Source organism: Microcaecilia unicolor, chromosome 4 (assembly GCF_901765095.1).
Source record: "Microcaecilia unicolor chromosome 4, aMicUni1.1, whole genome shotgun sequence".
Lineage (NCBI taxonomy): Eukaryota > Metazoa > Chordata > Amphibia > Gymnophiona > Siphonopidae > Microcaecilia > Microcaecilia unicolor.
Genome location: NC_044034.1, coordinates 7,273,088 through 7,286,422, shown reverse-complemented (window position 1 = coordinate 7,286,422; position 13,335 = coordinate 7,273,088). Strand labels below are relative to the sequence as shown.

At 44.9% G+C, this 13,335-nt stretch overlaps 1 protein-coding gene across 10 annotated transcripts in view; it reads left to right on the top strand.

Annotated features, from left to right (window-relative positions):
• Nucleotides 1-11,146, top strand: part of LOC115468267 (olfactory receptor 51E1-like) — a 74,306-nt gene extending 63,160 nt beyond the window's left edge. For 3 of the 10 annotated variants that reach the window (XM_030199844.1, XM_030199842.1, XM_030199845.1), the window contains one exon: nt 9,533-11,146. In XM_030199844.1, the coding sequence (XP_030055704.1) occupies nt 9,575-10,549 (975 nt within the window). In that variant the 5' untranslated portion in view covers nt 9,533-9,574 and the 3' untranslated portion in view covers nt 10,550-11,146. Of the gene's footprint in view, nt 1-3,650; nt 3,950-9,532 lie in introns of those variants that run through there. The other 7 variants (XM_030199849.1, XM_030199846.1, XM_030199847.1 and 4 more) reach the window with 5 other exon arrangements.
• The last annotated feature ends 2,189 nt before the right edge of the window (nt 11,147-13,335 follow it).

The window sequence follows — 13,335 nt, the reverse complement described above, 5'->3', positions numbered from 1 at the left end:
GACACCCAACAGACAGGACTTAACAAAGATCTGGGTTTTCTAGGCCATTATAAACCATAAAGTTGTATTGCTATGTTTATCACCCTCCTCTCACCTATCCACCCCCATCCTGTTAGACTATCTCTGAAATGCTTTGATGTTCCCATGCATACCTCCTACCCACCCCCACCCTTAGACTGTCAATGAAATTCTTGGATGTTTTACTTATATATACTGTCATCTACCACATTTGCTTATTTCCGATCTGACGAAGAAGGACAACCTTCGAAAGCTAGTCAAGAAATGTATTATGTCCAATAAAAATGGTATCATCTTATTTTCTTTTCCATGTTTTATTTTGTTTGATTTCTATTGTAACCACAGAAAGGCAATATATCAAGTCTCCTCCCTTTTCACTCATTGTCTTCTCTTTTGCCTTAATGATCTTTTCCCTGCAAATTTTGATTAACATTTTCTTATTGCTGATCTCAGTGAAATCATTTAGTCCTTGTGTTCCCTCCTGTACAGTCTGTCTAATTTGGAGCAGATCCCAACCACCAGTTTTCATAATTAATATAGCTGGTTGATGTCACTCTGGGGGGTGCAGAGCATGGAGCATTGTCATCAGCTTTCAAGTTTTTTGGTCTCAATTATCCAGTTCTAGCTAGGTCCAGGCTATGGTTCCAGCTGTATATCCTTGTTAAGTTTCAATCATTTAGTTTAGGACTTTCCCGACCCTCTTTAGGTATTTGGATTTTGTTTTAACTTTAGCTGGTTCATGTAAGATGTTATCAATTTTAAAATTTCTTGGTACTTGTAACTGTTGTCCATGAGGAAAATATTTTATCAATTTTCCATTTTCAAACTGTTTACTGAATTTTACCCTCATTTTAAAGTATGTAGTGATCAGAATAACAAAGGGTAACACATTGAGGAAAGAAAAATGGGTACAATTTGAAAACATAGTAACATAGTAGATGACGGCAAAAAAAGACCTGCACGGTCCATCTAGTCTGCCCACGATAAACTCATATGTGTATACCTTACCTTGATTTGTACCTGTCTTTTTCAGGGCACAGACCGTATAAGTCTGTCCAGCAGTATTTCCCGCCGCCCAACCACCAGTCCCGCCTCCCATCACTGGCTCCGGCAAAGACCCCGTATAAGTCTGCCCTCCCCCATCCTAGCCTCTCAACCACCAACCCCTCTTCCCCCCACCACCCAATTTCAGCTAAGCTTCTGTGGATCCATTCCTTCTGCACAGGATTCCTTTATGCCTGTCCCACGCATGCTTGAATTCCGTTACCGTTTTCATCTCCACCACCTCCCGCGGGAGGGCATTCCAAGCGTTCACCACCCTCTCTGTGAAGAAATACTTCCTGACATCTTTCCTGAGTCTGCCCCCCTTCAATCTCATTTCATGTCCTCTCGTTCTACCGCCTTCCCATCTCCAGAAAAGATTCGTTTGCGGATTAATACCTTTCAAATATTTGACCATCTGTATCATATCACCCCTGTTCCTCCTTTCCTCCAGAGTATACATGTTCAGGTCAGCAAGTCTCTCTTCTTACGTCTTGGAACGCAACTCCCATGCCATCCTCGTAGCTTTTCTTTGCACCGTTTCCATTTTTTTAACATCCTTCGCAAGGTACGGCCTCCAAAACTGAACACAATACTCCAGGTGGGGCACTCCACTACTCACCTTTCCCTCCTCCGAGCGAACTCCATTCACTACCACCCTCTGGCGTCTGCCCGTCAACCAGTTCCTAATCCAGTTCACCACTTCGGGTCCTATCTTCAGCCCTTCTAGTTTATTCAAGAGCCTCCTGTGGGGAACCGTGTCAAAAGCCTTGCTGAAATCTAAGTAGATGACGTCCATAGCACGTCCTTGATTTAATTCTCCGGTCACCCTGTCAAAGAATTCAATGAGATTCGTTTGGCACGATTTCCCTTTGGTGAAACCATGTTGTCTCGGATCTTGCAACTTATTGGCTTCCAGGAAATTTACTATCCTTTCCTTCAGCACGGCTTCCATTACTTTTCCAATAACCGAAGTGAGGCTTACCGGCCTGTAGTTTCCAGCTTCATCCCTTTCACCACTTTTGTGAAGAGGGACCACCTCCGCCATTCTCCAATCCCTCGGAACCTCTCCCGTCTCCAAGGATTTATTAAACAAATCTTTAAGAGGACCCGCCAGAACCTCTCTGAGTTCCCTCAGTATTCTGGGGTGGATCCCGTCCGGCCCCATGGCTTTGTCCACGTTTAGCTTTCCAAGTTGTTGATACACACTCTCTTCCGTGAACGGTGCTCTATCCACTTCATTTTCAGGTGTACTTTTGCCAGTCCCTCTCGGTCCTTCCCCAGGATTTTCTTCAGTAAAAACAGAACAAAAGTATCTATTAAGCAAACTGGCTTTTTCTTCATCATTTTCTACATAGCGTTTTGCTGTATCTTTTAGTCTCACAATCCTCTTTTTAGCCTTTCTCCTTTCACTAATATACCTGAAGAAGTTTTTGTCTCCCCTCCGTACATTTCTAGCCATTTGTTCTTCCGCTTGCGCCTTCGCCAGACGTACCTCTCTCTTGGCTTCTTTCAGTTTCATCCGGTATTCCTCCCCGTGTTCCTCTACTTGAGATTTTTTGTATTTCTGGAACGCTAACTCTTTAGCCTTTATTTTCTCAGCCACTTGCTTTGAAAACCATATCGGTTTCCTTTTTCTCTTGCTTTTATTTACCCTCCTTACATAAAGGTCTGTGGCCCTGTTTATTACTTCTTTCAGCTTGGACCACTGTCCTTCCACGTGCTGTGCGTTCTCGCAGCCCATCAGCTCCTTCCTCAGGTATTCCCCCATTTTGTTAAAGTCAGTTCGCTTGAAGTCCAGGACTTTGAGTTTAGAGTGGCCGCTAACCACATGAGCCGTTATATCAAAAAAACAGTTTGATGGTCACTGCTTCCCAGGTGCGCAGCCACTCGGACATTTGACACACTATCCCCATTCGTGAGCACCAGATCCAGCGTCGCTCCCTCCCTTGTGGGTTCCGTCACCATTTGTCTGAGCAGAGCACTTTGGAAAGCATCCACAATCTCTCTACTTCTTTCCGATTTCGCAGAAGGAACCTTCCAATCTACATCCGGCAGATTAAAATCTCCCAACAACAGAACCTCTCTTTTCTTCCCCAACTTCTGAATATCAGCGATCAGATCTTTATCCAGTTCCTCCAATTGTGTCGGGGGTCTGTAGACAACACCCACGTGGACCAAGGTTCTATCCTCTCTTTTTAAGGTGATCCATATCGCTTCTTCCTTTCCCCACTTCCCTGTCATTTCAGTTGCTGCGATATCATCTCTCACATACAGAGCTACTCCTCCACCTTTACGTCCCTCTCTATCCTTCCTAAAAAGATTATAGCCTGGTATGTTTAAATGGAAAATGGAAAACTGATGAAATGTTTACCCATAGACAGAAGCTACAAGTATCTAGGAACTTTAGAATCGGATTCCATCTTATTATTATTATTATTATTATTATAAAAGCCAAATAAAAGTGTTTTAAATTGAGCTATTTTGTGTTAGCTCTGGACAGTTGGTTTGTTTAATATTGTATTCTGAGTTATTTTTGTCCTTTTCTCTGGAAATATCATGAGTAAGCATCCTGGCTATTTCTGAAACAGAAGCAGATCTTGCCAAGCAAGGAGCAAAGTTTGGATTCCATGCACTATGCGAGGCATCCTGGCTCCGCTTCCCAGCTCTGAGGACACAGCACTCATCATCCCTGACAGCACAACCTATCTAGAGGATGAGCTCAGCTTCCCAGCGACCCTCATGACCCAGCAGGCACCTCGAGGAGAGCGCTATTAATGTTCCCACGCTAGTCTTTCCCTGGTCCTGTCTGTGTGCGCATCCTTCTGCTTTCGCTCCAGCCATGTGAAGGTATGGATAAACACTCCCTGCCCTGCTCTGCACAGTGCTGGTGAGTTGATATGATTAGTTATGTCTGAAATCATACAGAGCTGAAAGATAGTGGGGGCAGTGGTTCCCAGATCTGGTCCTGGAGGCACCCCAGCCAGTCCAGGCTTTCAGGAGATCCGCAATGAATATTCACAAAAGAGATTTGCATGCAGTGGAGGCAGTACATGCAAATCTCTCTCATGAATATTCATTGTGGATCTCCTGAAAACCTGGACTGGCTGGGGTGCCTCCAGGACCAGGTTTGGGAACCACTGGATTGGGGGGCTGTTGTATCTTTGTAAGCTTGCAACGGGATTGCTATGCACTGAGGAGCAATGGATCTCGTCTGACCTGCTCCTGACTTTAACTTGATCCACAGTTTCCCAGCTCCTGCCTCACTGCACAGGGAACCGAGGGCTGATCACTCTGTCAGTTGTTCTGCATTTGCCAGGGATCATGTTTATCCTACCAAGCTGAGTGAAGGAAGTATTATAAGAAATTGCATTTTAATCATTTTTCTGGTTCTTATAACACAAAATATGCAACTGTTGAATTGTGCATTACTCGGAATAAAGAGTGAATGTTTTACTAAACCTATATATTGAGTTCTGAGACCAGGATTATAACAATTATTTAGGGAAAATCACATCTATTGACTCTAGTACAAGAAAAAATAGTGTTTATTCTCAGGATCTGATTATCTCTGACTTGGGTAATTCTCTAAAGAGCTGTAGAATTTACATTCACAAAAGACAGTAATTCAGCTATGCAATTTCCCCTAAATATTCACATCTCTTCCATAGTGTTTTCAGTACTTTGCAAGTGGATCATCATATGGGCAGAAGCTGGGTGGAGTGGGACATAATTTGTAGAATATTATGAATTACGCACAGTTCTTCCCAAGCTAAGCACGAGCGTTTACGCCCAGCTCTATGACTAATGTAAGACCTTTCTTTCCATTTACCATCACCTCTATCATATATCAATCAACCAGTTTCTAATCCAGTTCTCCATATACACATGTATAAACTAGTATTCTGTAAATATTTTCTTTTATAGATTAGGCTTCTAATAGTGCCTCCCCCCCCCCCCCCCCCACCCTTATAGACCTGCCCTCCAAGTGCCCAGTGGAGGAGTAGCCTAGTGGTTAGTGCAGCGGACTCTGATTCTGGGGAACTGAGTTCAATTCCCACTGCAGCTCCTTGTGACTCTGGGCAAGTCACTTAACCCTCCATTGCCCCTGGTACAAAAATAAATACCTGAATATATGCAAACCACTTTGAATGTAGTTGCAAAAACCTCAGAAAGGCAGTGTATCAAGTCCCATTTCCCTTCTCCCCTTTCCCTTTCCCTATAAAATCAAACCATAGTAAGTAAGGCCTTTAGAATGTTACTGGTAGAAGTGTGAGCACAGTGGGCTCAGTGACCTTTTCGAGGTCACACTGGAGTGGCCAGGTTCCTCAATCACTGCTCTGACGCCTGTCTTCTGCAAGCACAGGTGCTCCCTGGAACAATCATAAGTAACATAGTAGATGACGGCAGAAAAAGACCTGCACGGTCCATCCAGTCTGCCCAACAAGATAACTCATATGTGCTAATTTTGTGTATACCCTACTTTGATTTGTACCTGTGTTCTTCAGGGCACAAACCGTATAAGTCTGCCCAGCACTATCCCCGCCTCCCAACCACCAGCCCCGCCTCCCAACCACCGGCTCTGGAACAGACCATATAAGTCTGCCCAGCAATCATAAGTAAATAAACATCACTATACTGGGACAGACCAAAAGTCCACCAAGTCCAGTATCCTGCTTCCAACAGTGGCCAATCCAGGTCACAAGTGCCTGGCAAGATCTCAACAGAGTAGAACAGATTTTATGCTGCTTATCCCAGGAACAAGCAGTATCATCGATGACACCTAGATCCCTTTCTTGGTCGGTGACTCCTAACATGGAACCTTGCATGACGTAGCTATAGTTCGGGTTCCTCTTTCCCACATGCATCACTTTGCGCTTGCTCACATTAATCGTCATCTGCCATTTAGACGCCCAGTCTCCCAGTCTCATAAGATCCTCTTGTAATTTTTCACAATCCTCCCGCGATTTAACGACTTTGAATAACTTTGTGTCATCAGCAAATTTAATTACCTCACTAGTTACTCCCATCTCTAGGTCATTTATAAATATGTTAAAAAGCAGCGGTCCCAGTACAGAGCCCTGGGGAACCCCACTAACTACCCATCTCCATTGAGAATACTGACCATTTAACCCTACTCTCTGTTTTCTATCTTTTAACCAGTTTTTACTCCTACTACTACTACTACTACTACTACTTAACATTTCTAGAGCACTACTAGGGTTACGCAGCGCTGTACAAAATAAACAAGGAAGGACGGTCCCTGCTCAAAGGAGCTTACAATCTAAAGAACGAAATGTCAAGTTGGGGCAGTCTAGATTTCCTGGGTAGAGGTGTAGAGATTAGGTGTCGAAGGCGACATTGAAGAGGTGGGCTTTAAGCAGAGATTTGAAGATTGGCAGGGAGGGGGCCTGGCGTATGGGCTCGGGGAGTTTGTTCCACGCGTGGGGTGAGGTGAGGCAGAAAGGGTGGAGCCTGGAGTTGGTGGTAGGCAGAAAGGGTGGAGCCTGGAGTTGGCGGTGGTGAAGAAGGGTACTGAAAGGAGGGATTTGTCTTGAGAGCGGAGGTTACGGGTAGGAACGTAAGGGGAGATGAGGGTTGAGAGGTAAGGAGGGGCTGCAGAACACTACCTCTTATCCCATGACTCTCCTATTTCCTCTGGAGTCTTTCATGAGGTACTTTGTCAAACCCTACAAAGCGAAACAACCACAGGCCCACTGAAGCTGAGGACATCCTGCCTCCTACTTTGTCAAACACCTTCTGAAAATCCAGATACACAAAATCAACCGGCTCACCTTTATCCACATGTTTGTTCACCCCTTCAAGGGTCCATCTAGCTCCTCGCTCCTCCTCCATTGCCACTGTTAGGGGCAACAACTTATGCCTAATCCTGGTAGGGGTACAGGCAACCAAAGATCCTGTGTTCCCCTTTGTAATTCCTTTTATCAATTCTGACTCCTCCCCAACTATCAATCATTACTCAATAGCGCTTTTCCTTTGCAAATTATCCCAGAACCCACGTCCTTGGGCTGGATGCCAACTCCTTTTACACCTCTAACCCTCCGCCCAGTGACTCTGGAGAGTTCTAACTATACCTCTTCGTAAACCCCATTATGATAGGGGATTAAAGTAGCTTCACTGCGTGCCATCTGGTCCTTGTACTTTTGGAATGAGTAAACAAGTGATTCACCTCTACCTGTTCCACTCCACTCAGTATTTTATAGACCTCTATCAAATCTCCCCTCAGCCATCTCTTCTCCAAGCTGAAGAGCCCTAGCTGCTTAGCCTTTCCTCATAGGGAAGTTGCCCCATCTCCTTTATCATTTTCGTCTCCCTTCTCTGTACCTTTTCTAATTCCACTATATCTTTTTTTGAGATATGGTGACCAGAATTGCACACAGTATTCAAGGTGTATCAACACTGACACTTAGATCTTCTTCTTAGGCGGTGACTCCTTGCATCATGTAGCTATAATTTGAGTTCCTCTCTTCCATAGTCCCTTCTACCAAAGTTGCTCGTTATTGATGATTCTTGATTTTCTTCTGTTTCACTTTCTCATTGGTTTTGGCTTGTAGCAATCAGATTGAACTGGGTCCTTTCCTCCTTGTTAAAAGACCTGTTCTTCACAAGTTTGTTCCAACATCCTTTAAATATATCTGTGCTATTAACCTTCACTACATCCTCCAACTACAAATTCTACAGATTGTTAACTGGGGTTAAATTTGTCTTCCGAAAAAGGGAAACCTTTTCTTCTAACTCAGGAAGGCACTTAACTCCACTGCCCCCCGGTACCTTTTAGTTCTTCAGGTCTTTGTCGGCAACAAGCAGCAACTCATTCCTCTTGCTTGCACCAGCCCCTAGCCTTCCCTCTGGTGCAACTTCCTAATCCCGTAAACATGAAGTTTTTGTCAGAGGGAAAGCTCGGTTCAGCACGAGCAGGGGGAATGTGTTGCTGCTTGCTGCCAATGAAGGATTTAAAGGTACCAGGGGAGTGGAGTTAAGTAACCCCCAGATCTCCTGGAGGGAGAGATGCTGGCAGTCTTCAGCTGACGGGCCTTGGGAATCCCTGTCAGTCACATCGGGCCCACCCATGACTACACCACTGGCTGATATGTATATATTGCAGAAGCAGGTTTGTAATGGGTGGGATTTCTAGGAGCCACATTAAATTCGGTGGCAAGGACATTCACAAACTCTGGTATTGTAGTCATTTGCATGGGCTTGTGAACACATACACGGTTAAATAACAATAACCAAGCTACGGGTTATTCTGTAAATATGTGCAAATCTTTGTAGGTGGGCAGACACAGAGGGGAAGTTTGCATTGAGCCAGGGCAGAGTGCACACTTAACTCACAGAATACTATAAGTTAGGCATGCGTCCAGGGGCGTAGCTAGACCTCAACGTTTGAGAGGGTCTGAAGCCCAAAGTGTGTGTGTGGAGGGGCACAGTTTGGCCCACCTTCCTGCTGTAACCCCGCCCTGCCGCAACCCCATATACCTTGGTGGGTGGGGATCAACACCCTCCGCCAGCTGAAGCCTTTCTCCAGCACTTGCACATTGCGTGCCCTGATTCCCCTCACGTTGCATGCATGCTTGGTTTTGGTGTGCCCAAGGTCACAAGGAGCTGCAGTGGGAACCAAACCCAGGTGGCCAGGGCCAAAGCCCGCTGCATAACCATTAGGCCACTCCTCCACTCCTGTCGTCTGTGGTTCCAAATAAACCTGTTTCTTTGGCAGTGCTGTATGTATTTTACAAGAGGTTCAGAACTCACTTTTTCTAATACCTAAGTAGTTTTAAACGGATGGATTTTGATAGCCATTTGCTCACCTAAGTGACCTGTATAAAGTCATCCTTTCTGGGTACCGATAAGATGTAACACCAAGGGGATAGACGCAGTCAATTTCTTCACATGAAGTGGACAGATGCAGAAAATAACACCATGGGCAGGTGGTAGAGGAAAAATTTGGGAAGAAAGGGACCAGCCCATAAAATCTTTAAGTGTGGCGAAGCAAGGGTTAAACAGGAGGGCAAGTAGTGATTGTGATATGTATCAGGGCGAGAGATGGAGGGGCTGCAGAGGCCTGATAATCCTTATCTGTCCCCTGGATTCAGTTTCTCCAGTAGTCATATGCAGAAACAACAAGGTTTATTTATTGCATTTGTATTCCCCATTTTCCCACCTCTTTGCAGGCTCAATGTGGCTTACAATACATCATGAGTGGTGGAAATATAATAGAGAATAGAAAAGGATCTTGGGTGACATGATAATGATAAAACATGATATTATTGTAACAAGCAGATATTGTAAGATAGTTCTGAATTTATGTGGAGGAGTTGTGTGTATTCATATTGGTTGGTCTTTGTGGTATGCCTTGTTAAAGAGATGGGTCTTTAGTAGTTTGTGAAAGTTCGTTAGTTCGTTGATCGTTGCAAAGTCAGATCAATGATTCTCATGTTTTCTCATTTACCAGGAAATGAAGTTTCGTTGACACAACAAGTGGGATCAAAATCACATGATGTCCTCGGTCAATACAACTAACATCAGCATTTCAACATTTATTCTGACTGGGATTCCTGGACTGGAAGCTGCTCACATCTGGATCGCCTTCCCACTCTGCTCCCTGTATATCATTGCCCTTGTTGGAAACTGCACAATTATATTTGCTATTAAGACAGAACACAGCCTCCATGAACCCATGTATATCTTCCTCTCTATGTTGTCCTTCATCGATCTACTCTTGTCTTCTTGCATCATGCCAAGAATGCTGGGTCTCTTTTGGTTCAACTGGAGAGAAATTGCTTTTGATGCTTGCCTGGCCCAGATGTTCTTCATTCATTTCCTTTCAGCCCTGGAGTCAGGGATACTGGTAGCCATGGCTGTTGATCGCTACATCGCCATATGTCACCCACTCAGATACACCTCCATCTTAACCCACTCATCAATCGCAAAAATTGGACTGGTCATTATAGCAAGAGGTATAGCAGTAATGGTCCCCATTCCTCTTCTTATCAAGTGGCTCCCGTTCTGTAGAAGCAATCTTCTGACTCATTCCTTCTGCTTGCATCAAGACGCCATGAATTTGGCATGTGCGAACATCCGAGTCAACATCATCTACGGCTTGTTTGTCATTCTGTCTGTCATGGGGATTGACTCGCTATTTATTGCTATATCCTACATTTTGATCATCAAAAGCATGATCAGCCTGGCATCAGATGAGACAGGTTTCAAGGCTTTTGGTACCTGCACGGCCCATATCTGTGCTGTCCTAATATTTTATATCCCCTTGATTGGCTTGTCAATGGTACATCGGTTTGGCAACAATCACTTCCAACAAATCCCCATCTACATGGCCAACATCTACCTTCTTGTCCCCCCTGTGCTAAACCCTATTGTGTATGGTGTGAAAACTAAACAAATCCGCAGTACAATCACCAAAATGCTACATCATATAAGAATATCAAGATCTAAGCTTTGCATGCATTGTTAATAAAATGTCTGTCCAAATAGCCATGCATTTTTATACATTTAATAACTGGATTTGGCCGAGTTACTCTAGTGCTTTTCCTACTTAATTGAACATAATAATGCACATGGATACACCCAAGTACAGTACATGGTGTGGATCCCTGGATGACGATTCATTGAGGGTGAAATGGTGAATGTGTAGATGTTAATGTTGCCCTGATCCATAACCCTTCGTGTTCTCTTGGGTGTTCATCTATAATATCATACAAGACTTCCTACCCTGCCCCTCTTTCCCATTCACTGACCTGTATCCCACCTTCCTCACAGGATGCGTTTCAACAGGTACTCATGCTATCATACAGGCCACTCATCCCTTCCAGTAGTTCTCTGTATGTACCAGCAAATGTATGCCTCAACACAGTAATAATCAAAAAACAGATTCAGTATACAGTTTAGAGTTTATTACAAATTTTCTATACCACCCAATCTAGCAAACAATTATTAATAAGAGAACCCTCACCCACTCAATAAGTGGCTCACGACCATACAATTATCTTTCATAGGGCTCTGGACGCCCTCCTGCTTATTTTCGAACGAGAAGGCCGGCCGTCTTCCGACACAAATCGGGAGATGGCCGGCCATCTCCTAAACCCGGCTAAATCGGTATAATCAAAAGCCGATTTTGGCCGGCTTCAACTGCTTTCTGTCGTGGAGTGGCCAAACTTCAAGGGGGCATATCAGCAGGGTACAGAAGGCGGAATGGGGGCGTGGTTACGAGATGGCCAGCTTCACCTGATAATGGAAAAAAGAAAGTCGGCCCCGATGAGAATTTGGCCAACTTTACTTGGTCCCTTTTTGTTCACGACCAAGCCTCAAAAAGGTGCCCCAACTGACCAGATGACCACCGGAGGGAATGGGGAATGACCTCCTCTTACTCCCCCAGTGGTCACCAAGCCCCCCCAAAAAATTAAAAATCATTTTTTTCCAGCCTCATATATCATACCCAGCTCCATGACAGCAGTATGCAGGTCCCTGGAGCAGTTTTTAGTGGGTGCAGTGCACTTCAGGCTGGTGGACCCAGGCCCATCCCCCCCCACCTGTTACACTTGTGGTGGTAAATGGGAGCCCTCCAAACCCCCACCCAAAACCCACATACCCACATGTAGGTGCCTCCCTTCATCCCCAAGGGCTATGGTAGTGGTGTACAGTTGTGGGGAGTGGGTTTTGGGGGGGGGGGGATTTGGGGGGGCTCAGCACACAAGGTAAGGGAGGTATGCACCTGGGAGCAATTTTTGAAGTCCACTACAGTGCCCCCTAGGGTGCCCGGTTGGTGTCCTGGCATGTGAGGGGGACCAGTGCACTACAAATGCTGGCTCCTTCCATGACCAAATGCCTTGGATTTGGCCAGGTTTGAGATGGCCGCCATTAGTTTTCATTATCGCTGAAAACCAATGCCGGCCAACTCTAAAGCCAGCCCAAATGTTGACATTTGGGCGGCTCCGACCGTATTATCGAAACGAAAGATGACCGGCCATCTTGTTTCGATAATACTGTCGGGATGCCGCTTTACGGGGTCGGCCTTGAAGATGGCCACCCTTATAGATGGCTGGCCCCGTTCGATTATGTCCCTCCCTGTGACATATTCACCAAATAAGCAGAAGTGTTCATCTTTAAATGTCCGTATGTTAATAGATAACTGCTCTCTTACAAAAATTACTTAATAAAATGTTCACTTATCTGCTCCAGAATGTCTCAGAATTTGCAGAGATCCACAGAAGTATATCGTAATGATAGAGTGGATCAAATTGGAGGGGGGGGGGGGTGCACTATATGTTAAAGAGGGAATTGAGTCAAGCAAAATAAATATTCTACATGAAGCAGAATGGAATCATTATGGATAAAAATTCCATGTGTGAGGGGAAGGAGTATACTAGTAGGGCTGCAATACCATCCGCCAGGACAGAACAGACAGATGAAGAAATGTTTACAGAAATTAAGAAACCTGGCAAATTGGGCAACATTATAATAATGGGTGATTTCAATTATCCTAATATTGACTGGATAAATGTTACATCAGGGAGCGCTAGGGAGGTACAATTTCTAGATGTAATAAATGACTGCTTCTTGGAGCAACTGGTACAGGAACCAATGAGGGGGGGGGGGGAAGCTATTCTGGATCTAATCCTTAGTGGAATGCAGATCCGCTGGGAAACAGTGATCATAACGTGATCACATTTGAGCTGGTATCTGGAGTGAAGTCACTAAGGAAGTCTACAGTAGCAGCTTTTAATTTTCAAAAGGGCGACTACGACAAAATGAGAAAAATGGTTAAAAAAGAATCTGAAAGGATCAGCCACACAGATTTTAGCTGGTTAATTGATGGTGAGGCTCATGTGAAACTTTAGCTTTGCTTTCATTGATGTGCTGTAGTATCTACCTAACACATGAGAGGAGAGACTGAAATTCAGTGAATGTGTGAGTAAAGCACAGTCTCAGTTTAAGGCAGAAGCTGTATAGACAAAACAAAATAAAGCATAGTTAGCCAAAGAAATAGTTCAAGCTTTATTAGGGCTCCAGAATTAGAATTTCTTTTCATAGCTTAGTCACCACAGAGAAGAACTGAAGAACACACAGAACAGAGTCCACACTCCAGGGGCATAGCTACGTGGGGCCGCGGGGGCATGGGCCCCCGTAGATTTGGCCCTGCCCCCCCGCCGCCAACCCCTTCGAGCCCCCTCCCGCCGCCAACCCGCCCCCACCGCCGCCGCCATCGGGTGCCTTTGCTGGCGGGGGTCCCCAACCCCAGCC